General features: G+C 39.7%; 1 protein-coding gene across 3 annotated transcripts; it reads right to left on the minus strand.

The window, feature by feature from the left end:
• Window positions 1–841: 841 nt before the first annotated feature.
• On the minus strand, window positions 842–27,837 carry sfpq (splicing factor proline/glutamine-rich). Of its 3 annotated transcripts, none has more exons than XR_006013488.1 (12): window positions 26,882–27,837; window positions 26,025–26,213; window positions 25,612–25,913; window positions 25,432–25,527; window positions 24,962–25,158; window positions 24,768–24,852; window positions 21,589–21,700; window positions 21,435–21,483; window positions 20,356–20,462; window positions 1,912–1,960; window positions 1,036–1,128; window positions 842–955 (listed from the first exon to the last, which is right to left on the minus strand). XR_006013488.1 is itself a non-coding variant. In XM_042012145.1 (10 exons), the coding sequence occupies exons 1-10, from the start codon at window positions 27,701–27,703 to the stop codon at window positions 17,098–17,100; spliced, it is 2,070 nt and encodes a 689-aa protein (XP_041868079.1). In that variant the 5' UTR covers window positions 27,704–27,837; the 3' UTR covers window positions 16,654–17,097. The 3 variants fall into 3 exon arrangements, 1 of the variants encoding a protein (XP_041868079.1); XR_006013487.1 differs by having other exon boundaries at window positions 1,036–1,131; XM_042012145.1 differs by lacking the exons at window positions 842–955; window positions 1,036–1,128; window positions 1,912–1,960 and adding an exon at window positions 16,654–17,208.
• Window positions 27,838–27,963: the final 126 nt, after the last annotated feature.

Here is a 27,963-nt window from a genome sequence, read left to right on the forward strand (position 1 = left end):
CTCAGCTTGTTCATGTAGGAACGCTCATGAACTGTTGTAGACAGTTTACACAAAACATGAGACGCATGTTAAAAATCCATAAGTTTAGATCACTTCCAGCAGACCTCAGAAGTTCTTACTATATCTTAAATTTAAACTAAATTAAATTTTATGCTTAGTTTTTAGATTAAAAAAAAAATCAGGATGCAAAGATATCATCTCATATTAACTTTATTTTTTTTGAGTCTGCTTTCTTCTTCTGGAGCCTTTGTGGTCGTGGCTGAAAACCTCGAACCTTCACGTTATCGTTCGGCTCAGACAACATGCACCTGATTCACATGGATCTCGTGCTACCGGCTCCTGCGGATCATCTTGCATCAGTTGGGCTGGACCTCCTCCAGGGTTCACAGCCAGCACTCGGGATACGAGAGCGTTCCAGCAGCGGAAACACAGCACCTTTAGCCTTAATTGTAACTGACTGGTCTGTGAGGCAGACGGGCGGAGTCCAGCCGTTCAGAAACCCGGCTTAGGTTAACCACTTGAATGAATCGATTATTTCTCTTAAAGTGTGAAAGAAATGTTGTTTGTAACCATAAAATTACTTGTGTGATAAGCACATGTGAAACTTGACCTCCAGACTAAGAATGTGTGCTCAGTGAGAACTCAGACAGCTGCACCTGCACGATGAAGGCAACTGTTAGAAGTCTGTGTGAAAGTGGACAGCTGATCTGCCGCAGGACATTTCCACGCATCCGGACTTTTCTGACCGTTTATATCTTAAATGTGATTGAAGAGATGAAACTAAACTGTACCAGTCAAAAGCTTTAAACAAGTGATCAACAGAAAAAAAGCAAACAACAAAACTGGTTCTTCTGATTTATTTTTAAACATCAGGACATGAGCAAACAGTGTGTTTGTCCCCAGGACTGCAGGCTGCTTGTCCTCTGCTGGACAGGTCCAGGTACTGCACCACCACCTGCAGCAGAACACACCCATTAACACAGGTAGTCACACTCAGGCTGTTCACTGAGAAATGTTCTGTGGTGGTACACACACATTTTCCATGTCGTTCCGTGTGGTTCGGGCCTCAGTGACGTCGCAGACTCTTCTCAGATCTGGGACCGTCTCAGACTTCAGGCTTCATTTTATCTGCTGAAACACAAATAAAGCTGTTACTCAACTGAGACACAGAACTGAGAAATACAAAAACGTCTAAACTTAAAAAGTTCATATATATATATATATTTGTAGTACCAGAACTTAAAGACTCCTACGGAAGTGAAACATCACACTGAAGGCTTCTTGCTGCATGTGTGACAGTACATGTAGGAGGATGAATGAATAAAAACTCGACTGAACTCTGCATGAATTTATGTTTAACCCTTTTTTGACCGGGTGCTGCAACCAGCAGTCCGTCCAGGAATACATGATATGATCTTTGCAAATTTGGCGCATCCTTACTATTTTGTCCAACCACCACAGATATGCAACTGTCCCTGATCTCAGCGCTCTATACACACACACCATGCAATATTACTTCCATGTTTTAGATTATTTATGGTCAGGCATGTGCAGGGGAGAGATGCTCGATCTGCTGTCTAGAAACGCTGCAAAGCACCCTGCATTTCCCCCAACCTCCCAAGAAGCCTCCCAAATCTAGGCAGGGGTCCTGCAGCCTCCAACATTTTTTTTTTTTTTTTTAAGAGATCCAGAGCTAATATGTTAGATTCATTTGTGCATTGTGGATTTAGTTGAAACATTACATTTGTTTATTTTACTTTGTCATTACACTATTTTTTCTATCAAAAGTTGGAAATAAGTTTTAAGACCTATAAAGAGTGCTGATGTGACAGTGAAATTTGTAAACACCTAATAACTGATTCCTGATAACTGTGACATCCCTGTTACGGGCCACCATGTTGGCGGTCTTACCGTTGTCATTTGAAGAAGTTTCTCAGCCTCCTTGGATTGGTCGCAGCTCCTGCAGCGAGAGACAAACAATGAGAGCCTGGAAGCGGATTGGTCTGAAGAAGATTCATCTATAAGTCATCACTTGTCATTTGTTGCCACTCTTAAACCAAAATGAGTTGAGAAAGTATGCTGTGTGTGTAGATCAAGACTGTGGATATTCAGAGGAAAATAAGGTTATGATGACATGTGAACATGCATTACTTGTAAATCTGTTAGTGTGTGTGTCAGTGTGAAGAGAGGTCCACATGTGCTGTATGAACTGTGTTATGAAGACATCTCCTGAAGTGGATTCATGTTTTAAAAACTGCAGAGATGATGACACAGATCTGGGACAACAGCGTTGAAATGTGTTGGGATCCTCAACGAGGCAGACGACCACTCTGGTACCACATGTGAAGCTCATCAGGATTTCACTGCAGCGCTAACGTACACAGAGCTGCACCACAGCCTCACAGAGGGATGTGGCTGTTTTTATTGGCAGTATTTCAGACTACAGGCCGACAAGGTCATTCTGGCATCACACTCAGATGAGAAGGATATTCAGATTTGGCCAATCAGTGTTGAGTTTAGTTAGAAAATGGATCACAGTGCAGACAAATAAAATCATCATCAGCCTTGAGTGGCTCGTCTACCATAAAGTCCCAGCAGAACCCCGACACTTCACAGCGGCAGCACAACTCCCAGATGATTTCCAAAATGGCCGGTCACTGTATGTTGAACACAAAAAAGGGAAAATACACACAGATGTACTGACATCTGACAGAGGAAAGTGAGAGCCATCCTTGGATGTGAAACTATTACCGAATGAGAACCCGTCTTTCCGTCCGGTTCCTTTCCAGAACCACAGCAATCATAGTTTATAGTTGAGAACGTTTGACAGGCAGCGACAGAGTTGTACAAAACCAACTTTCATCAAACCTCATTTCAATCAAAGTTTTTTTCTGGAGCAAGTCACAGTAAATTAGAAATACTTTTCTGTTTAACACAGGTTTTACTCCATTTATTTATTTATCTTTTAGTATGATAAACTCAGCATGACTGGTTGTGATATTGAACAACTGACTGGAACAATTGTTTCTAATGTTATTAGAGTCCGACCAATCGATCATCTTTTCCGATTATATTCCTTTTCAAAATAATCATAATCGACCAGAGTTTAGCCAATTAAATGCTGATATTTTCTTAATTACTAAAGTCTTGGATTTGTGCAGAATGTTGCTGCATAGTTTGTCCACTAGATGGAGCTCTGTCTCCATTCTGTCCCTACCGCTGTCAGTAACTACAGCAGTGGCTACAGCCCCACACTACAGGGGAGGGCACAGCAGAGCTTGACCACAGGTTCCTTTATAAGAAACGTCTCAGCATGTCTCCAGTTCCAGTTTAACTCCGTTTGACATGCGTCATGGTACTTCGCTGCACTGGTCATGCTTTTAATTTACATTGCATTGTTAAAGTTGTGTTAGCAATGACATCAATGGTCCAAGTGCACCTTTGCTGCTGCTGAGACTGAACACCTGGGCCATGTCATTGGGAACGGTGTCATAAGACCACAAGATCGAGGCCATAGAGTCATGTCCCCTGCTCCAAACAAGAAAGCAGCTCGAATCTTTTCTGGGCATGGCCGGCTTTTATCACTTTATTTCACAGTTCTCTGCCAGGGCAGCTCTATTAACAGACATGACTCGGCCCCGCCCCCAATCACATCCACTGTACAGAGGAGGTGGTGTCGGCTTTTCATGACATCCAACACTCACTAAATAAGCAAACTCTTTTATACAGTTCAGACTTGATGAGCCTGATGCTTTAGATAGGGGTCTGGGAGCCGTCCTCCTGCAGGGCCCACATGGAGAACAGCATCCAGAGGCGTACATCAGCCAGAAGCTGTTTCCCCACGAGGTTCGTAATTCTACAGAAGAGAAAGAAGCGTTGGCAATCAAGTGGGCTCTGGACTCCTTCTGTTATCTGCTTGGAAGAGAATTTACTCTGGAAACTAGTCCCTCCGGTGGCTGGAAAGGATGAAGGACTCAAACAGGCGCATCACCCGGTGGTACCTGGCACTGCAACCTTTTCGTTCACTTTCAACCACAATGAGAACCTCGCGTCAGACTCTCTCTCTCGTTTGCCAACGAGAGTCCTGAAGAGGGGGAGTGTGTGATGGCCAGCCCCACATGGTAATATATCCACATCTCTCCACCAAATATCTCATTTTATTGCAGCCATAAGTCTGAACACTACACGTTTTATTTCATACGGTTCCTTTACTAAACCACTTTCTCACACCTTACAATGTTAAAAACACCACGGCACTGTAGGTTAAATTGCTTGCATTAATACTTGTTTCTTTTCTTTGAGTCACCTGGTGCAGCAACAGCGTGGCCGACGGCTGAGGACTCTGACACGCTGCTGGCAGCTTCAGTGGGCTTTAAAACATGCTGCAGTGTCATAGGGGTGTTTGAGGATTTATTTTGAGGTTTTGGTTGGTGCAAAATGCAGTTGACATTTTATTTCCACTCTTTTGTCTCTTGGTTTAGCTGAAGTTATTTTATGTTCATTCATTCATTCGTTTGTTCTACTTCGTTATGATTTTGAGTCTAGTTATTGTCAGCTGGCCTCTAATCAGTTAGTTTAGTCGAACTTTTGATTTGTTAATGTTTCAATTTGTTGGGATCAATAAAAAGCCCCAGTTTTTAAACAAAAACCTCCTCTATTCCTTACTGCTTGGTCCCTGACAGACACACTGAGGAGTGATGTGAACGCAGGTCTCTGTCTAGATTTTTGGCCGGCCAGTCAGTGGGTCAGAAAAAAAAATTTGGGCACAGGCCAAATGTAGTTGCTGACCTCTGCCTTTAGGCCCACAGATACAAAAACAAAACGGTTTGGTTAAATGGTGCCAATGTTTATCTAATGCAACATTAGAATAATTGTATGATGTCATTTGCTGTTTTGTAATAATGTATGACTCGGGTTGGTCTCACAGTGAAATGTGACGCGTTTACTGAAAGTTAGGATGTACAGATAAAAACTAGTTTGGTAAAATTATGCTAACGGTTATCTAACTTACACTGAAATGAAATGTTATGTCATTTGTTATGTTGTAATTATGTATGGTTGGTTTTCAAGCATATTGTGATGCATTCACTGGTCGTTGCGTTATAGAGGTGAATAAGAAACTAAATAAGTCTTTTGTTTTAGCATGAGGTCCATAGCTTTTAGTCGTCAGTGTACAATAGTAATCTGTAGAAGAAACAGCATTTAATTCCAGGTAACGTGGTTTACTAAGAAGCCTCCTGCGTCCAGGTAGCGGTCCTGTAGCCTTTTCCATTTAGCTGGAATGAGACTTTGTAGTTACTTTACTTTGTTGTTATATTAGTTATTTTGGCATGAAAAGATAGAAATAAATAAAAGTCAGACATATAAGGAGCATTCAGATGATTTTACACATAGTGCTGGGAAAGGGATTTAAAATCGTGGTTATTTGACAATAACCGTACCAAGAAAATCTAATCCTGACACCCCTACTCCAGAAACCAGATAATGATCAGATTTTTGGTGTGCACGTAAAGAGCTCAAAGTGGTGGATGACGAACAGCCGTAAGCTGACCAGGATGGAAGTGGTGCAGATGGTTGCTGTTCTGTAGTTACACAAGTCTGCAGAAACAAACTGAATCATTACATGTTTGATGTCTGCAGGGTTCAGTGGTAGATTTAATGCATTTCTATTCAACCTCATAGCACATACAGTGACTTATGTAGACTTTATTATTGTTGTGATGTACAAGTTGTTGTTTCCCGACTTCTTTTAGCATTTTCTCATAAACAGTTTCTTATAAAAAAAATAAAAAATAAAATAATCAGGTTACCACGTTAAACACATGTCCTGTAGGAATGTAAATCACTAGTTTGATCACAATATATCAATTTAATTGCTAGCAATTAATTTTGGATCCATCGATTGATATGAAACGATATTTAAAAATCCATCTTTTCTTAATCAGTAATAAACTGAAAATAACGTACCAGTAAACTCAAAATACAGCCACTGTGAAAATAACTGAGAAATGATTGTTGCATCAACTTTTGACGATGTTTGCTTTTGGATTGATGTTATTAGCTCACTGATCATGTGATCAATGTAGCTTGACGTATTTTTACTCCCGTAATAACCTGCTAGAATAATGTCAATGTTCTGTTTATCTTCAACACAAAAGATGATCATTCAGTGACCCCTTACTGGTGATCTGTAGTGATCCTGTATCCATGCATCTACACTTGATGATTGAGCTAAATCTGTCAGCTGGGCTGATGCAGAAACGTTCACTTCAATAGAGTCTTTATGGGATCGTCTGGCAGGATTATCCACGGTTATTTCTCTGTATAAAGTGTCACAAGACTGTTTACTTATTAGGTCTTTCAAAATACTTCATTCCCACAGTTTGTATACAGCTAGAAAAAGGCCACGGCATGAATACAAAACCTTCTCACAGCGCTACAGCAGAAAACACAGAACCTGCCTGTTTTCATCCTTAATCACAGTAAAATAAACAAATCAGCATAAACTGAACAAATGAAAACATGTCTCATTGTCCAAGTGTTCCCAGTATATGAGTTAAAAAAAAAAAAATCAGGTGAGGAGTGTTTGACCACACGGAGTTTCAGCACTCTTTTCCACGTCTGCCTCGGTCAGCGTCATTTTGTTGCATACATACAGAGAAGCCAAAGTACTACAAACACACACTCACACTGCATGGACTACACATGGCTGCACGTCCACCCACACAGAGAAGATCAAGAAGAGATTCTGCACTGTGATGCCATTCTTTGTTAGTGTGATGCCAGAAGCCCTGCATGCATCACCGAGCAGTGACAGAGGACAGAAAGAAGAGCTCAGTTAAGGACAACGCTTCATCTTGTATCAGAAACATGGATGGGACACTTACCTTACTTGTTCAGCTGATCTGTGTAAGCATACCTCTGGCTGCAGTGCAAACAAGTCCAGGCTTTACTGTCCACTGACTTCTGCAGAACTACTCATCGTCAATGTAACCCAACTGCAGAGAAGAGCGTCTACTGTGGACTGGAGCAGCCCGTCTTTGACAAGCTGGCTGACAGCAGCTATCGCACCTCATGTACTCTAAGAAACACTCCACCATACAGACAGCACACCATCCATCCACTCGTCAAACGTAAGGTGCATGGAAGCTCCTGCCTCGGGTTGGTTGGATGTACCAGTGCAGTGTTTTTTAGGCCAAGGGAAGATCTAATACATTGAGGGGCAGGGGGATTATCTTGCAGGGGTATTATGACATACAAACTTCACAGTTCTCATTGTACCTCCATCTTAAGCGTTACAGTAAAATTGGCAAAAGATGTCAACACTGAATACAAGATCATCTATCGGAATATTTTTGACTGACATCTTTGAAGACTCAGCATGGCTGTAGGTGGGCACGCTCTAGAAGTTACTAAAAGCTGCACAGGGGTTATAAAATGAGGTTTTAAATTTTCATTTCCATTACTAAATGCCACACGAAAATGTGTCTGCAGTTATAGACACCATAGATACACTATTTGTCGGGAATTGGTTTGTATGAACAGTTATAAATTGGACTAACGTAGTTTTAACTGGATCAAAAATCAGCTGGCTTAAATTGTCTGTAAAGTACTTGAGACTTTGTTGTGAATTGATGCTACACAAATAAAGCTGATGCACCTCAAAGCTTAGTCACTGTTAATTTGATCGAATTCTCTGATCAGAGTGTAAAAGCAGTCCTTAATGCTGTACGTAAACTTAACAGACGCCACCTGAAAACGAGCCAGCTGTGGATTGCATACTTTCAAACTTTTCATGGCTCATTACCACAGTGACACTAAATGTACCTGACAGATAAATCTCTTACTCAACGTATGAATGAACATGGCCAAATAAGACACGCTGCATGATAGAAGTGTAGTTGACTTTTCATCTACTTCCTGTTCAGGATATTTAGATGCAGTGGGTATTTAAGGCCAGCAAGGAGAGTCTCTCCCTAAAACTGGAACAATACAAATAGGCCTGCGACAGTGCTTTCACCTTGGACAAGCCAACTAAACCATGTAGCCGTGAATCTGACAACTAACTAGTAGGAAGTTGTGGAAATACATCCTCTATGGATGCATGTATTTGCAGAGGTTGATCTGCTTATTTAAATTAATAAGAATAATTAGAAGAGATAGATATTTTTTTAAAGCAAATATGAAATGCATCACTGCTGCACATCTAGCTACCAACAAGTTGTAAGAACCAGTTTTGTACTTAGACTGAAGGGGTTAATGATCTTGTACCTTGTTTGTTGAGAGTAAAGTACACCAACTGGAATTAAACACTGTGGAAGTTTGGTCAAATCCACCACCACACAGATCAAAATGAGGTGTGCCTGAGAATTAATGTTAAAACAACCATGGTCAGTGGATGCTCAGTGGCCAGTTTTGTGCCATGGTTGATGGAGAGCTGAGGATCACTCCTACGCCTACCTACCTCATTTTTCACTTATATACTTATATACTCTGTTGCAAAAGCTGACCATTGTTGGATTCATATTCTCCATCAAACTTCAGCACATGCAAAGTTCATAATTTGTGGGTAGAAACTTCTGGCAGCAAATGTCAAGCATCATCCTAAAAGCCCCAGTTCAACCAGCATGAAGTAGTGACTAATGCTGTATCTTGATAACTTACATCTCTGATGCCTCCAGTTTATCCATATCAAGTAAGTATCATGTATGTATGCTGTTATATATCAATTATTAGAGTACTGGTGTGTCTAAGTGCTGATCCAGCTGTTGTCCATGATGTTCAGGACATTTTCAAAAGAGATTAAAAAACTCAGGTATGTTTCCAGGGTTACATTACAGTATAATAAATCTCTAATGTGTGTTTGGGATTTCTTATCCAAATAATTTGGTTCAGTATAAACAAGGTCCACTTGGCTTGCCCTGTTAATACGCTTCATTGAAGTTGGTGAGATATCTGCACATAAAAATCCTCGGCAACCAAACCACTAGCATCTCAGCAAAGGGCACTGCTCATCTTATACCGAAAGCTAACTTTACATGGGTGGCGATTGCTTTAATCTTTCATGTTTACCTTGTGGTCGTTTCTACGGTCTGACAAAGAAGAATATTTTTTCATTCAAATGACAACAAGTCAAGTCTTGAACTTGTCTGTTAGATGTACACAATGTTTTACTAGGTAAAGAAGGTAAAAACCAAAGTATGTGTACAGGAAGGGAATTCTGTCATCACAACAAATGCTGAAAGATGATATGTATTAAAAGAAGGTCCTATTATACTTGCATATTTCCAGCCATGTCCTTGTGCTGGATGTTCAGATCGACTTACCAGAGTTTTGAATAATGACCCAAACATGTACAGTAAAAGTACCTCATATGAGGTTAAGGTTCAGGCCTGAGACTACAGGAACTTTAACTTACAAGCACTGCATGCTGTGACTCAGCAGGCTTCCAGAAGACAGCCAATCAAAAGACAGATGGCTTTCAAAATGAGACGCGAGCTGAAAATATAGTTTTAAACTGAGGATAATTACTGGGGTAGTGCTGCTCAGTGATGACAAAATTAAATTTCACCTTTATGACAATGGGTCAATACCAAAGGACATTTATTATAAAGGCAAAGCAGTGAGATTTAAGTTCTAAAAAAAGTTCTAAAACTAAATGCAGCACTTTTTTAGTTCATCTAGACTGAACTGCTGAATTTCATAATGAAATGAAAAGTGTTTGAAATATCAAGGTTACACAAATAATGGACGAGGAAAAGGTGAACAAGGGCCATTTTACAAATTTATGCAAGGGGAAAAAATCCAACATTTGCTGTTTTTTAAAAGAGAAGGATCAAAATTGGTCCAATTTGGGGATGTCGGGTGTTAAATTCATAATAGTTGTGCAAAAACTGTGCAAGACGAACGATGGTCAAAAGATTGACATCTTCCAACTTCAGTCTTCAAATCTTCCGCTACAGTCAAAGCTATAAAGTCTTTGTAATGGTAAAAATGATGACTAAATAAATAAAAACGGCTCTACTTGGTCCTCCAGTGATGGCTTCTTACTAACAAAATCGCTACAGATCGAATGTCTTGGTTCCTTTTCATAGTCCAACATCTTACAAGATGGTCAAACCTGTCAAGGAAAAACAAATAGTATACAACACTAACACACAGAAATAACATCACAAGATTTAAATTCACACTTTGGTCGAGTCATTGAGGCAACTAGAAGACTACCGTGCATGATGGAATAAATTTCAGATAAACAAATAAATGTTACCTAAAGAAAATGCAAATGTTTGCTTCAGATTGTTACTTGTAGACATACCTGGGTGCCATGTAGTCTCTTCTCCACAATATTGTCAAAAAGCAAACTTGATTAACAAAGATAACATTTCTTCTAGGGCTTCCAAGCATCGATCAACTGCTTTCCAAAGAAAACTCTTCATGAGAGGAAGAGCATGGAGTTGGTTCCATTTACATGAAGAACTTTTGGGAAATACTGAACAAGATCTGCAAATTCAGCTTTGCTATATGTGGATGTAGCAGATAATGTTCTGTACCAATAAATGAAGTCTATCAAAATCACCATCGCCCTCAGTGGCAACAATAGACTTTTACACAAGGGGTGGCCAGAGAGTAGAAAAGACTATCAGACGGAGCCATATCGTAAGAAAGGAAATGATGTGTTCCTCTCACTCAAGGCCTTCTCTCTCTAGCAGTTCTGGTTTACGGTGTGGTGGTAGACTGATCCTGTGTGGCTAGCTCCATGCTGGGAGCTGTTGGGCTGCTGATACTGGGACTGGAGTCTGATCCGTGTCATTTCTCTACACAAAAATGTCAGAAAGAACTTTTTCCCCATTGTTATATCTTGTTATACACAATCAGACTGGTTCCAGGCTACATGACGTAGCTTACTCTCAGCTCAACTAGCAGCCTTGCTAACCACCTGTTTAAACTGCATTGTGTAGCTCTGGCTTAGCCAGCGCTAAGTAACCTGGATATTGAGGTATTCTTTGAACATGTTGATAGTTGATTTTCAGCTCCAATGTGAAAATACTGATAGGCTGAGATGATGTTTAATACGCTCTGAAAACTTATATTGTTTACTAACATCATCTTAAAACGATTCTAGTGCTGTCATATAACCGGCACCAGCACGGCTACGTAACCTCAGGCTAACTTCAGTAGTTGTACTTGCACAGGACAAAGTCTCTTCTAGAAATGTACAGCCAAATGCCAAGCCTGTCACCCTGGCCACCCCTCTAGCTCCGCCCCTGGTTGGCCTGACAGTAGATCCACACCAAATTTATTTTTGCAGACTTCTATTAAGAAAATCTCAGTAAAAAAACAAAAAGAGTATATAATATTATATTACTGCAGTAGGTGACAGGATAACTATTCAACTGTTACACCAATAACTGCACAGTCTATTAAACTTTGGATCATTTTGCTGCTTATCGCTTTCAGAAATGTTGAGTACTTAAACCAGAAGAAAAAACTGTCAATGTTACCATGAAATAATACTAATAAAAAAAGGATTTACCTGTGTGGCAGGTGAGAAAAAAAAATCACTAAGGACGCACAAGGGCCATATGAGTATCACAGCTATAAATGTCTTATTTCCACATGTCCAAATGCTACCATTCATCCTTGTTTATTCCCGTGCACTGTACGACTCTCACTATGGTCCCTTCTACTAGTCCAGTTTTTATTCCTTAGTTAAAGCATTCCTGTGTTCACGCTACATCGTCACAACTTCCTCCAAAGTCCATTAGCTTTAAAGCTGGTCACACCTGTTAAGGAAAAAAAATAATACACAACACAAAAACATATCATTTGAGAGGAACCCTCTCTGTTTATATCCATTAGTATGACTAAATTAATCCAAGTCTCTCCCCATCGTGTGGTTCTGGGTCCACACTATAGAGCCTTTCCATAATTCATGCATACTTTACTCGTGCATGCTTGTAACTGCTTCTGCCGGTCAGAAAGCTAAGCTGCAGTGGGTTTGTCTGTACTAGAGCGATTCTGGACAGTTATTGTATATTTAATTGTTTAAAGGCAAGAAGGCATGCAAACAGGGAATGCATTTTCGCTAGTTTCCCCGTGAAGAAACACCGGCGAAAAGCCTGGATTCGTGTGATCGCCCGAGCAAAATTGCCCAGGAACTGGTTACGCAGCGCTGACTTAAGTCTATTTTTCACAGCGATGGAGTCACGCTGCTTCCTATTCAGGCCGCTTTCTCTAGACTCTGTCCACGTCTTCAGTGACACGAGCAAACGGAGAGCAACTCAGCAATGCCAAAGAAGTTTGGCTCAGCCAATCGCACAAATCTAGGCTGTTTGCTGGTTCTTCACAAGATACCAGCAAAAATAATACATTGCCCGTTCATGTGCCTTCTTGTCTTAATGATTTAAACAGTCAAAAGCACAAAATCTGTCCAGAATCACTCTAATTTCCTCAGTAAAGATGGACCGTCCGCATATTTCCATTAACTGCTAGCTTCCCGACCAGTAAAAGGTACAAGCATGCTCGAGTGTCGTATGCATAAATTAGGAAAATCACTCACGGGGAGACTAAACTATTTAGGTCACAAGAAGAAGAAGAAAAAAAAAAAAACATACTATACTATTATCAGTTACTGCATGAGTGAATTTACAAGTTGTAGTTTGGTGGCTTCGTAGGATGAATTGCTGTCATCAGTTTACAGGTAAGAAAAGCTGCACAAGGTCAGCACTCCAGAGTTGGCAAAAAAAAAAACATAAAAAATAAAAAAAAAAAACAAATAGCCAACAAAAATCAGTTGGAACCCAAGTAACTGGTCTTCCTCATGACTTCAACATAAAAATTTAAATTTAATTTAAAACTTTATTAAATTTATTTAGACATCTTGTATTCACTAAAATTATCATCCATCAATATTTCACTAAAGGTAAAATGTAAAAAAAAAAAGATTTCAAGTTTAATATACTCACTTTTTCAGACTGTGTCCTTAAAAAACAAATCACAAACAGCTGGTCAATTTCATACCGATGTTCAGCATCTAGAAAACTAGAAGTTTTCACAATTTCTTCTTTTTTTCCCTTTGGTCCGGAGCAGGAGGGAGGATCAAAGTCAATTTAGATGATATTAAGAAGGAAAGTTCAATATCTAAACAAGTGTAAATATAAGTGAAATATCTGGCATTCTTCATGGCATTTACTGTGTTTACCTGTAATGTCACATCCATGAAGAAAACTAACTTAACAGTGCAGGAAATTCCACACGAGTTCTTCAACTTCTCCTCACACTCTTCCAGAAATTTCTCTCTTTTGAGGTAACAAATTCTATGTATAAACTATCGTTAACAAATGCAGCTAAGTGCTTATTTTTCTCTCAGTAACATGTAGGCTTTCCTAATCCAGCCACAGGTATAATATTTGCAGCTAAAAAGGTAAAAGATGCTGGTTAGTGGGCCAGCTTCATCTTCAGTATGAAGCCAAATGAAAACATCCTCCATGTTGGAACACTTGTTAAAATGCTCTTCAAACAACAAGCACCATGATGGCGACGTTCCTAGTTGTAGCCAAACATACAGGTCTACAGACCGTCAACTACAGACGGATTCTGAGGGAACAGTTTTGCACCATGTGGTCCATTTATGCATAAAATTATATAAAAAAGAAAAAAAGGTGCAAAACAAACTAATCACAAATCCTGTTGTGATTAGAGCCACGTGCAAAAAAATCTAAAAACCAAGGCAACTTAAGCCCTTTACAGAAAAACGTTTGTGTTTAATGTTTATTTGAGGTCCAATAAAAGTGTTTCATTAGTAGTCTGCATGTGTGATTATATATCAGATGGGTTTTATATCATCAAATGTATAATTACAGGAATAGCTGAAAATATTAAGACCTCAAAGTAGTTAGACAAGTTGAAAGAGATGAACCATTAGTTCCTACGTAAAAAAAAAAAAAAACCCAAACCAGAAAGCTGTTTTTTTTTTTTTTTTTTAACTTAGAAAAGACAGACACATTTTGGCTTAATAATCACATCACAACCAATAGGGCCATCTCAGACATGCAGAAGCAGCTCTGTACCTGCCAGAATACAGTCACATTAAAAGTCTGCTCAGATTGGCGCTGGGTGACGTGGCAAACAGAATTACGCTGTTGGGATCTCTACACTCGTCACATGTGGTGGCAGTCACAAATGATGAAGTGATGCTTTTCTGTTTGACACTTCTGCACCGGGTCACATCGGTCCACATTTCATGCTTTCTGCGTAGTCACCGGGGCAAGTCCACATTGAGGTGATGAAACAAATTCATCACCAACCAACAATACAGATCACACATTGTATGCATCTGTTCTTTTGTCTTTAAACTAAATCCAGACTACTTCCAAAATTAAGACTTAGTGATTCCTTTCTAGTCAAGTTCTTTCCCAGCTTAAAGGTGCATTACTGAAAACTAGTGAAGTGTGCTGATGGAGATGCACTGTAGGTGGACTGACTGAAAATACTGCCACAAATTTAATGAGAATCTAACTGAGAGGTAGGGCTGGGGGATTAATCAATAAATCCGATAAATCGAATTTTCCATTTCTGGAGATTTATTTTTATGAAAAACTGGATTTTTTTCCATAGTTAGCAGCAGACTTAGCCCTCCCTCCACACCAGAACGGTGTTTGACAGATTTTCAGTGAAGTGACCCTTTACTCATGCCTGGGATTTAGCTGTGTGTATAACTGCAGTGAGAAATGCTGCTCTCTACGAGATGCAGAAGTCAACTTAACCCACAAACCCTCGTTTAGAGACAACCTTCATCAGGGGAATTATTTCTGCAGTGGATCCTGTATGATGAGGATCCAGATGGAAAGAGATCACGGATGCATTGTGTCGCACATTTTTATGTAAGATATGAAGTCGTTTATATGGTGGAAAAGTTATGACATTATATGCTTTATTTTTGCTGGCATTTATTTATATAAACAAATAAATGTTTTTAATAAGTTTATTTATGTTTTGTAAAAGAAAAAAAAAGAAAAAAAATTAAAATTGGAAATCGGATTTAGTTATAAAAAAATTAGAGATTTTATTTTTAGGCCCAGCCCTACTGAGAGGTTTTATTCACCCACCCCCAGCTCAGTTTCTTTTTTTTTGTTTAATCACTTCATCCTCTGACCCACAACCTTGATCTTCCACTCACAGTAAGTTCAAAGCTGATAGTGGCTATGCTTACATGCAGGACAGTATGAAAACATTTGAAATACAAATCAATAACTGGACACAAAGACGTCAAGATGTACTGGTGCTAGGGATGCTCTGATGCCATTTTTCTCCGTCCAACAATTCCAATACCTGGGGTTTAGGTATCTGCCGATACCGAGTACTGATCCGATACTTGTGTTGTTTTATTAAGAGGTCTATGAATCCTATTCTTCAGCTTCACGTGATAGTGACATGGACCTGATCAACATTAGACTGGTAACTTTTTGCTATTGCTAATGCTAAATGTTAGCGAAACAGACGTGCAGCTGCTTCTCAGCCTACCAACTCAAAACAACAGTCACGCAAGACTGCGTAACTTCCTGTCTGTGTGGTTGTGTTGGGCAGGAAACGAGGAATTATGATTCTGTTTCTGTGGTATCGGATGGTGTTGGGAGAGAAATACTTGCCGATACGATACCCTTACTTTCGGCAGGCTTTGCAAATGTTTCCGATGCTGGTATCGGTATCGGCTCAACTTTAACCGGTGTTACAGATAAATGTCCAAAATATCAAATATAGCCTATGCAAATAATTATTAGCGAGACTACTTGGCTGAAAGAGTACCAGACGGTAAGCTGTACATCCAAACGCTGGTTGACATCATCATAAAACAGGATGGAATAGGAAAGGGGGAGAACATAGCTACCTAACCTAACCACGACAACAAGCCAGTGTGCGTGGTTTCTGACAAATACAATCTGATCAGAGAAGATAGCAGATGAGTGTGAAATGCTCTACCACACACACTTATATTACGCACACTAATAAGTTGGTTCGCAAAGTGATTTGGATATAGTTTTTTAGTATGCAAAGGAACAATCAATAACAGCAAAGGTCATAAATCTTCATCTAAAATCTGTCTACTTTGGCAAAAGTGATGTCTTCAATGCAAATTGGTCTCCCTTTAAATTTTTTCTCTTCCTTCTAGAAACAAACAGCAAATTACAAACACCCCAAAACTGCAACCAACAGCTCACCAGTCTGACAAGTTTTCTTTACTACATACACTAAACTGCATGTAAACATAGCCAATAATCCCTGAATTAGGACACTATTAACTGTGTGTCAGTGATCGTTGTGTGGTCAGTGTTTCTAAGGAGATCAATGGAAGTATAACAACCAGAAACTAAACCACAGTCTTTAAAAGTTCTGTGTGTGGTCTGTCTGCTGCCTTGAAGAACCACGTGATGCCTGAAATTCCAGCAATTTAGCTGTTTATACATATTTAAAAAGCAGGTATTCAAATGTCTTTACTTTCTACAAAGAGATGAACTGAGCTCTGATTTTGATAGAAATTAAAATAAAGATTTGTTTCAGGTGGCTTATAAGTTGTGATTTGCAGTTTGTGTTTAAAAGCTGCAGAAGTAACGCGGTTGTAGAAATAATGCACAGAACCTTCAAAGACTTAGCAAATGCCAATGACCCATTGTTGGGGTTTAATTTCCAAATGCATGATTAAACTGGAAGAATAAATGTTAAAAGTTTGTCCTGATGGAACCAGTGTGTCTTTATTATTGTACATGCTTCAACTCCAAATGCATGGCACAAAACACAGCCATAGGAGGTTCAAAGAGTTACAGTTATCACTTCACGACGACGCACAGAGCATTATACATCTAGAAAGGAAAATGATACATGGTCACAAAGTACAACTAGATCACACCAGGGTGACCTCTCTTTCCACACTAAGGTTAATACAAAATAAAAAAATCAAAATATCGGCTTCATTATAAAATGAGCAAAATGCCTGACTAAAATGCTTGCAACATTTTAAACTTAAATATAAATGTGACTCAACATGTTCGTCTTGGAGAATCTATACAAATGGTGCTGCTTGAAGCATCAAAGAGCAGCATTTTAAAAACGGGCTTTCTTAATCGGGCCATCAAACTCCTCACGGACCCTGCCATACCCAGCAGAACCAGGCCCCATGCCCCTAGGACCGCCCTGGGCGAAGCGCTCATTGCGCTGCAGGGGGTAGATGGGAAGGTAGGGAATAAGGTATGGGTCAGTGCACAAGCACACAGTTCATGTCCATATGAAGGTGTGTAAAAATGTATTGTTATAACGTGAGCAGGTTTACAAAAACAACCAGCAGGAGACACATCCGAAGAAACCGTTCGTTCCATTAGAAGGTCCACAGGTGCCACAGGTTACATACGGAAAAGGAAGAGAGGGTAATGTTTTCGTTAGTCAGTGCCTACCTATTATGGTCTGTTCTCCAGTGCATGCCAATACTATCCTACAGCTCTTGATGTTCATCAGGACTAGCATTAGTGAATGCAGACTAGATCTGTTACTAATCATTTGTATGGCAGATAAATTAGCAAACATATGTGGAGGGATTTACAAAATAAATATATTAATGCATCTGTTAAATTAAACTATTAAACTGTTTTGTTTAATCTGTGTTGGCCTGAATTTTTGGTCTGTGTCGTATTTCCTTAAAAATCTGTAAAATAATAGAATAAGGACCCATGTGATTTAAACTGACTTGTGTAGCTTCCAAAATCTGGCTGACATGGCAGCTGTCAAAACAAAATGTCAATGTACTAATAAAAATGTGACTAGTAATAACTGTGACAAAGACATGGAGTTTGGAACTATCAGACATGTGTAGAAGACAGAGTAGTTATTACACAATACAGTCAGATTTGTAAAAAATCATCACACTTTTTAAATGCTGACTTAACTTTTGTAAAACCATAACAGAGAAGTCTGTTTAAAAGCCAGAAATCCAGAAGAAAACATCTGGTTTAACAAAACAGGACTGAAAATAAGAACCAGAGATAAGCATAGACCGAAGTGGATTCTGATCACAATTTTAGAGATGCACCGATTGTTTTTTTTTATTATTCAAATTATTGGAAACTAGCAATTATGATTTTTTCCCCCGCCCCCCCAAAAAATACAACTACTATTATAACCGAACAAATCTTGACGTGCTTCAGGTAACTGAGCAAAGCATTTCTGCATCAATAAAGTTTAAATAACTGCACTGACATTATGTCTCACATTATGAAACATAAAAAAGAAGCCAGCTTCTGTAAATGGTCCCTGAGTGCTTATTTCAGTCAAATGCTTTTTGATTACAGACACTTCCAAAAGGGACTTGGGCACCCCTGCTCTAGAGGTACCAAGTCCAGTTCTTGAGAGCCACCATCCTGCAACTTTTAGAAGCGTCCCTTCTCCAACACACCTGAATCAAATGAACGGCTCATTACAGGCCTCTGCAGAGCTAAATGACATGAAAGATGGAATTTAGCAATTTGATTCAGGTGTGTTGGAGAAGGGATCTCTCTCTAAACGTTGCAGGATAGTAGCTCTCAAGGACTAGACTTGGGCTCCCCTGGCCTAGGGTCTTACCCCGGACCCCTATACTGTAAAATTTGCAATGCTGGGAACTAGAAGTACCCCTATGCTGCGGCAGGTTTTCTTTTTTTTAATCCACTAATTTGCTTTTTAATAGACCACAGTGAAAAAAGATCAAAACTGGGGCAACCTATTAATAGTATTTAACGTATTTCTGGTTAAAACGCAGCTCTGATGACCAAAGCCATCTGTTCAGTTATGGCTTGTTGAGATGACAAGCTGTAGCTCATCATCTACTTTACACTGGCTGAGGGGTCAGCATGTAGGACTGAGACACCTTGCAGAGTTCCTCGTATGTATGATGCTGAGGCAGCAAGGGAGCCTAAACCACAAAACACACTCCACTAACACACACCTGTTGTCACTGCCACCTCTGTTGTCTTTAGTGAAAGCAAACAATGCTTAATGACAACATTTGTCTTGGTTTAATGGAAACTGTAAATTATTTTAAGACGACATGTGCTTGTGTGGCTGTGCTGCTGATGCATTTGTCAGTGTGAATGTGGAAGTGAGCACATGGTGGAAAATGTCCTGAAACTTGTTTAAAATTAACAGGTACAGAATCGGTGCATCTCCAAGTTCTTTCACAAAAAAATCATAATAAAAAAAATATATTTATGTTTTTCAATCAACTTTAATATAGCCAAAAACATTGCAAATGCTCTTGAAATTAATAATTTCTATTAACCTTTTTATTTTATAATAAAAATGTTTTTAAAAATTGATGTGAGCATCTAAAAGGGTACTTTGAGGTTTAAAGGAAAAGCGTAGTGCAAAACCTCTGAAAAGCTGAAATAGACTTAATTCATATTCAGGTCTTTCAATGATTGACACATTGAACAGCTTTCAGCTGTATCAAAAACAAACCTTGCATACCGAAATCTTCAACTCCAGCACTCATTTAAAATCCTCCTGAGCAAGAATACTTACAGTGCTGCGCCCGCCCCATCAATTAATCCTGATGTATTAGAGAATTTTATTCAAATGTAATGCTTTATACCGTCATACTGCACTAAAAACATCATTAATGCTCTGTTACAATAAAGATTATGAGAAGGTAAAGTTTGCAAGTGCAGACAATGAGAGACCATCCTATTCCAGGTTTTAAAAAGTGCTCAAAGTACAATGATTCTTCAATCCACCCAAAAAATACAAGTAGCCTGCTTGTATGCTCCATTAAAACTTAATTTCTGCTCAAACAAAGGATGCGTGAAGGAGACAATCCAGCTTAAAAAGTGAATAAAAACTGAAGAGGGAAAATTTGTGGTATATGCCATTCTGCTGTACATCAAGAAAAAAATGCCTGTCCAGCTCACAAGAGACAGGGCTTGCAAAAGCACTCTACTACACAGATGCCATGGTAAGAGTGAGCAGAGCAACAGAAGTTTATCTTTCAGAAACACACTGGACAGCAGTCTGATGATTTAGTGCAGATGGACGGTTTTGTAGCTGGATCTTAGTAAGACTGAGTAGAAAGTAACTGAAGGGGCAAGGCTCACTATTGGGGCAAGAAAAGGAAAAAAAAAACAAACAAAAAAAAAACATTGTCAGGCAAACGGCAGATCTGACTCATTCAACAACCAGCAAGACTTCCAACGACAGCTGTGGACGTAAACCACTCGCATCCTCCTGCTCTGCGTGGCCAGCTAGCTTATATGTTTACAATCACCTTGGAGAATCTCCATAAAAAAGAAAAGCCAAACAAACATTAACTATTAATCTTCCCAAAGTGGGATACGTTACCATTTCGTTGCCCATCAATCCTCCTGAAGATGCTCCCATTCCCTGCTGAGCTTCAAAGTTGAGTCCAGGCATTGGGAACTTCTGGCTGGAGGCACCAAAGGACATGTCTAACGGAAACAACACAACGAGTTAAAGACAAAAAATTTAACTGTTATTTTTCACACTGAACACAGAAATGTTCAGTAAACCGTTTTTATTTTACAGGTTGTAATTAGGGTTGGGCCGATACCTATAATAGCATCGGAAATACTCGAGTTGGTAGGCGGAGCTGAACGTCTGTTGCTGTTGTGCTAACATTTAGCATTAGCGGTATGATAGTAATTTGGCGTCATTACTCATTAGAAAATCCAGCTAGCAAAACAGCGATGTGCCTAATATGCAAGACAAAAGTTTCCAGTGGTGAAATAAATGCTGCTAAATCTACTACCAGCGACTTTATAAAGCATTTGGGTTGTCATCGCATAAAAGAGCACGAGAAGTTTGTTATCTTAAAGGGAAGGTGCAAAAAAGAAAAAAAAAAAAGCAGCAATACCAAACGTTGGAAAATGCTTTTAAAAACCGTGAGGGATTTGCATAAGAAAGCCAGAAAGGCACCACAATACTAGACGTTTTAGAATTTATTGTCCTGGATTAACTGTCCCCGTCCTTTGTGGAAAACTTCACTGTACGTCCAATTTCAAGATAGTTTTTAATAGAAATTCTTTGATCTGAGTTTATTTAGTCAATAATTAAAACATTTCTGTGCGCACCGTGGATTTCACGCCCTAATAAAACATGAACTATATAAATATTAAGGCTGTCAAAAATACCGTGTTAACAACTGAAGAATGAAATAGAATTTATAGACCTCTTAATAAAATAACACTGCTATCCGACCCGTACTCTGTATCGGCGGATACCTAAATCCCAGGTATCGTAATTGTTATCGGACAGAATAAAAATGGCATTGGAACATCCCTAGTTGTAACATGGCGCTGACATCTCAATTTTAGCAACAGGAGTTAAATATACAACAGGACACAGTTTCACAAGTTTTCTGCATCTTATTAACCTACATTAAACAAATAAATTCAACTTACCACCCATGCCCATGGCTCCACTGGAATGCATTCTTATGTCCCTGTCTCTCTGTAATAAAAAACACAAACAGGTGTTAAATTAAATCACGGAAACAATGATTAAGCACCTCATTTATCTTCAAGTCTTTAGAGCCAGAAATTTCAAGTCACTCACATCCATAAAATTGCCCATCCTGTAGTTCTCCTCGCGCTGACGACGCATCTGCTCCTCCATCTCCCTCTTCCGAAGCATCTCCTCTTCACGTCTGCGACGTTCTTCCTCTTGTCTGAACAGAAACAAAACAGGCTGAAAACTCAATATCTGCCCTCTCAAATTATAATTAGTGGTGGGCAACAATTTAATATTTTAATCTTGATTAATCACATGAAATGCGGCAAGTAATCCTGATTAGAGTTGGGCCGATACTAGCATCGGACATCCTGCCAAAAGTAAGGTTATCAGTATCAGCGAGTATTTCTGTCCCAACACCATCCGATACCACAGAAATGGAATCCTAATTCCTTGTTTCCTGCCCAACAAAACACACACAGGAAGTTACTTAGTCTATCGTGACTATTGTTTTGAGTTGGTAGGCGGAGCTGCACGTCTGCTGCTGTTGTGCTAACATTTAGCATTAGCGGTATGTTAGTAATTTGGCGTCATTACTCATTAGAACATCCAGCTAGCAAAACAACGATGTGCCTAATATGCAGGACAAAAGTTTCCAGAGGGGACATGAATGCTACCAAATTTAACACCAGCGACTTTATAAAAGATTTGGGTTGTCATCGCATAAAAGAGCATGAGGAGTTTGTTGCCTTAAAGGGGATATATCATGAAATATCCACTTTTTTTAGCCTTTAAATATGTTTTTGTGCACCGTTAGTGTTTATCAATGCAGAAAATTTAAATACGTTCTCTTCTGATACTGTGTGTGTATCTTTATATTCTTTTTGGGTCATATTTTTCAGTCTGTTGAGTTCCCTATTTTCTATTACGTTTTCTTATCTATTACGTCACAATATTTGCTGTAGGTCTGCTAAATAAGTTCATGGACTTCCGGGTATCCAATTTTGTGAATTTGCTATTTTTTTTCTTTTGTTTTCCTTGAAGCAATTCTGTAGCTCATGTTTAGTTATGTCGAAGTTACCATTAGACAAGTCAAAATGTGTTGTGTAATTCCTTACATCGCCGCCAGGCATCAGAGCCTCTTTGAAGTGCCTGGTGGGATTTGATTTTTCACAGAAATGTACCGACATCAGTGGGGAAAGTCCTTTTTGTTTTTTTGTTGTGATAAACTGTACTGTGTGCTAACTTTTAGCTTCCTACACAATGATATAACTGTAGTGTGTGCTTTGAATAAAATGATTTGGCTTTGTTTTTTGCCGTTTTGTGTAGTGGAACACGTGATCCAAATGCATTCAGTGACTTTCTTGAAGCTTGGCATTAACTAACTCCTTAACAATGTCAAGGCCTTGTTTATCTTATTCATACTGTGGTAGTGTGGAAAAAGTATGTTGGGGTGGGAGGACAACAGCTGGTAGAGACGGCATGGGATGATGAAAAATACATGGAAGTGTTTGGGGAACTTATCAGTGAGGGACAAACAGAAAGGAAGAGAGGAGGACTCGAACATGTAAGGCCGGACGGACATGTTTTCCGTTGTTGACATCTCTAGTAAACTTGCCAATAAAAGGTTTCTCTGCTGGTAGATAATCCTATCGCTGCTCTCAAACTACAAATATGGCCGAATGGGGTGGAGTGGAACTCTCTGCGACCTGGAGGGAGGCGGGGCTTAAAATGCCTCATTCTTATTTAAAGAGACCAAAACGAGCCACAGGGCTTAGAGTAAAAAAAAAAATCCTGAGCCTGAACTTTTTTCTGGTGAGCGGAGGTGCATGCATACACACTATAGGCAAACAACTTTTGGCATTGTGCTTGGCAGGGCATAAGATGACTTACAGTTTAAATGTGAATCTTAGAAAGTAAAGGAAATAATGTCATAAGGACATGTGAAACTCAGTCAGGCTAATTAATTTAAATTATTCATTTAGCAATCATTTAATTTAGTAAAGGGCAATTTATACAAAAAAAAAAAAAGTTACAGAGCAACAGTGAACTTTAGATAACATTGGTAATTTTAATCGTTTTTGTTCAAAACAATATCAAATTAGGTTATAGCAAATACAAAATAAACAAATGCAATTTAATACACTAAACTACAAGTCAGTTCAATTAACAACAACAACAACAACAAAAAGGTTAAAGTGCTCCAAGACCTGATTAAACTGTATAAGAAATGGATAGAAAATAAATACAGTTTACTTCAGGAACTGAAGCCTCCAGTGCAATCACCACAGCTCATTAACACATTTTTTTTCCTGTTCTATTTCTTCTTTCTTTTTTGGTTGGGCTTTGACTCGTCTCCTTTTTAACATGGATCAGTCACCGGGGCTGCTACGTCAGCTGGGGCTGTTGTTTCCAGCAAACGACTTGTATGTTGGACAGCGCGAACTGCTGCCGGGGTCTCCTTCGTGGCGTCATAGAACTTTTTTGCCACTAGTTGCATACACTAGCTTCTTCGAGCACAACACAGTAACAAGTAGGCCTACCTGGCTCTCTTAGTTTCTGGCACCAGCTCCGAAAAAGCTTGTCGTCTCCACCCCTTCTTCTATCCATGCCCAGCACCATTTGGTTCTAAGGCTGTTGTCAATTAGGACGTCTTTCCCTGGCTTCATTAATTTACTCTCCTTTTTTTCCCTGATTTCGGTGAAACAACCATCGGCTTGGATGCTGCATTCAAGACCACTCGGAGATAACGTTCACGCTATCCTGAATCATAGTGAAAAGCAGGAGATCCGGCACGGTGCCAGAATACTTTAAGCCCTGGAGTCACTCTAAAGACCTGCCTCAGAACGGGGTTAACAAGGGATGTGTGGAGCTACAATAACCAGGAATTCAGACCAAAGCATTGCGGTTCTACTTTATACAGACCATAAATTAATGATTTACATGTGAAAGGGAAGGATTTAAAAGCATATGTCCATTTTAAAGGAAAGGCACAACAAACCGCAGCAATAACAAACGCTGGCAAATGCTTTTAAAAACCGTAAGGAATTTGCAGAAGAAAGCCAGAAAGACGCCGCCACAATAATAATATTAATATTGTAAAATTAATGTCTGTGTCTATTAATTGATTTAGTCGTCCACTAGAATACATTTAAATAAAACAATTTTTGCTTTTTGGGGCAAATATTGTTATGAAATTAACAGAAATTAATTCAGATTAAAGATTAAGATGTTTGATTAAAAACAAATCCCAACTTTAGGTTAATTGTAAATAACTAAATTACCTGAGTTGCATTTCCTTTCGCTTCTGCATCTCTTGGCTGTGCAGCTCTTCCATACGCCGCAGTTCCTCCTGTCGCCTCAGCAGTTCTGCACAGAAACATAAAATAAAATTTGTAATTGTGGAAATTGATCAAGACACTCCATAAATAACATGTTATATTTAAAAAAAGGCAAAGGCAAAAAGGCTGAAACTAACCCTGTCGTAGCAGATTAGCCTGGTGCTCGTGGTAAGCATCGTCCATCTCACTCTCCAGCTTCTCTCGAGCCTCGAGCATGTTCTTCTCCACCTGCTGCCTCTGCTGCTTCTCCATCTCATCAAGAGACTTCCAGCGTTTTGAGTATTCAAACTCAAATGTGCCAGGACGAGCAAAACGAGGTGGTTGCTCACGCTCTCTGCAGAAATAAAAAACACATGGCACGTCAAGATAATAAGCATCGGCATCACATGCACGAGGTGTTGGAAATACTACAGCTCATTGTTCTATCATTGTCATAGATGCACTGCTGACTGATTTGCACTTTCCATCTGTGAGATTAAAGTTGACTGGAAGCAGTCAGAAATGGCAGACCTTCGCCAAGCCATAGGCTCACTCACCTTATTATACTTTTTCAAGGTAAGACATAGAGCATACTAACCAAGAAAATTAATAGAAAACATATACTTACGCTTGGTATCTGGGGTTTTTCTGTGCCAGTTTCTCTGGAAGACCATCCTCACTATCACACTGGTCCAGAGGCTCAACAATAACAGGACGGGGTGTCCTGAAAAGGGGTTGGGGGGAGGTGTTAAAGTTATCAGGAACTATTACTTTAGCAATCTTAATCCTTAACAACACTGTGACTTACGTGGTGAGAAGGAAAACACCCTCGTTGCAACGATCCAATGCCTTTTTGGCAGCTGATCTGGAAGCAAACTCAACAATGCCTCTCCCTGTGGAGCGACCACGATCATCTACAACAACGATGGCCCTCTCAACCATTCCAAACTGGGAGAAAGCCTCTTCTAAAAGCTCGTTGGAAACAAATGGAGACAGATTCTTCACAGACAGAGCAGCAGAATGTGTAGCAAAGCGCACACGCAAGGGTCTGCCTCTCATCGGAGTGTCATCCAGCTCTGTTTTTGCTATCTCAGCCAATGCTCGGGACTCCTGAAACAGATGAGATACGAATATACAATCAGAATGTTGAATTTGTTGATATTACTTAGTTGGGGTAAACTGAACGTAGGTGATTAAGTACTGAAGTGTGCCACATCTTACCAGTCGAATGAAACCAAAGCCTTTGCCTTTGTTGATGAAGACTTCAGAGGGCTCACCATATTTTGAAAACATCTTCCTGAAATCATCCTCAGAGATGTCATTGGGCAGATTACCAACAAACAGACGGCATCTCTGTGTGTAAGACTTCTCGCCGGGTTTCAACAGCATGGACAGAGCTGCCTTAAACTCCTGTTGGTGAAAAATAAAGATAAGATCCCTTTCCTTGTCTCTAACAGGAAAATTACAGTGCAAAGGAAGCAGGAACAACAAGGGGTCAGAAATAGTAAAATCTAAAAATACTAGTACTAATATATATATATATCAATCACAAATTTCCCAGAGGAATTTCCAAAGGGATTAATAAAGTATTTCTGATATATACATACACACACATACATATATACACACGTGTGTAAAACATAAAAAGATTAATAAAAAACTTATTAAAAATAGTCTAATATTTACAATAATTTATATTTCCTTTGTGTGCGTGTTTTTTTTTTTGTTTGTTTTTTTTTGTAAAATGTTGGTAATGGGGTCTAAATTTTACAGGACATGGGACATTAAATTATGGAGTATATTGTTAAGACGGAACAAACAGTAAATATAAAATATATCCTATTCAATAAAAACAAGATGGCTGCCGAAGCAAACGAGGATTGGTAATTTGTTCACCACTTCTGAGGCCGGGAGGAGCAGCAAAAAAACACCATATAAATTTAGGTCATATAAATCAACTCCACCCGCCTGGGCTGGGCAGTTCTCCACATCTAGCGTACTCCTGCTCATAACCGATTTGCTAGTTTAAGCTAACGGCGACCGTCAACGTCATTTAACGGTTAAAACGTTAAACTGACCTTATTTTGGCCTCCGTCTGACTCAGTTGCATCACTATTTGTGGGCTCTCCCCTCGATTCTTGTTTCCTCGGTGGCTCTGCCTTCTGGTGGTGTTGATGGGCGCCTCTTTGGCCTTGTGGAGGTCCTCCTCTCTGGCCTTGATGAGGACCAGGCCTGTGCTGATATCCAGGTTTCTGGCCTTGTTGAACACCCGACTTTTGACTCTGTTGAGCACCTGGCTTTGGGCTCTGTTGTGGTCCAGATTTTGGACCTTGCTGGGGACCGGGCCTCGGGGACTGTTGGGGACCGGGCTTCGGGGACTGCTGAGGATCGGGCTTCGGGGACAGCTGGGGAGGCTGCTTCTGCTGTTGTCCGTTTGCGTTTCCAATCGGTGACTTGATCTGCTGGCCCTGGTTCGCCTGATTAGGCTGAGTGGTGGTCACGTTAGGTTTCGGAGGCGGTGACTGGATCTTCGGTTGAGACGCAGGAGTGTTGGGTTTCTGCTGCTCCTGCTGTGTTGGTTTCTGCTGCTCCTGTTGTGTCGGTTTCTGTTGCTCCTGCTGCATCGGGCCTTTCATAGTCAAGGCCGGGCCGGGACTCGGTGGAGGAATGATGGGCTGGTTTTGTTGTGGCTTCTGTGGAGTGTTCTGTTGTCCCTGATTTTGCGGTTTGTTGGCGTTGTTATTGGGGGGCCTCCGGTTTTGGTTCGGATTCTGGAACGGGTGGTTTCTGAAATGCGGGTTTGGCATTAACCCACCACGCATAGGGCCGCCGGGCCCGCCGCCTCGGCGCGGTTGGAAGTTATTCATTCCAAAGCCGCCGCGATTGTTTAATCGAGACATTGATCCTTGAACTGACGAAATTTTTAAATAAAAGACAAAAACCGTAAAGGTTTGCTGCGTAACAGTTAAAGTTACCTCTCACGGATTTTTAGACGATCCTCAAAATGGCGACCAGTGGCTGGGCACAAAAGAGCCTATCTTTCTTTTTTTTTTTTTTTTTTTTTTTTTTTTTTTTTTTTTTTTTTTTTTTTTTTTTTTTTTAAGCCATCTTTATTGTACAAATTCAATCATACAGTAAGCAACAAACAGTAAAAAAAAAA

This window comes from Melanotaenia boesemani, chromosome 17, assembly GCF_017639745.1.
Source record: "Melanotaenia boesemani isolate fMelBoe1 chromosome 17, fMelBoe1.pri, whole genome shotgun sequence".
Taxonomy (NCBI): domain Eukaryota; kingdom Metazoa; phylum Chordata; class Actinopteri; order Atheriniformes; family Melanotaeniidae; genus Melanotaenia; species Melanotaenia boesemani.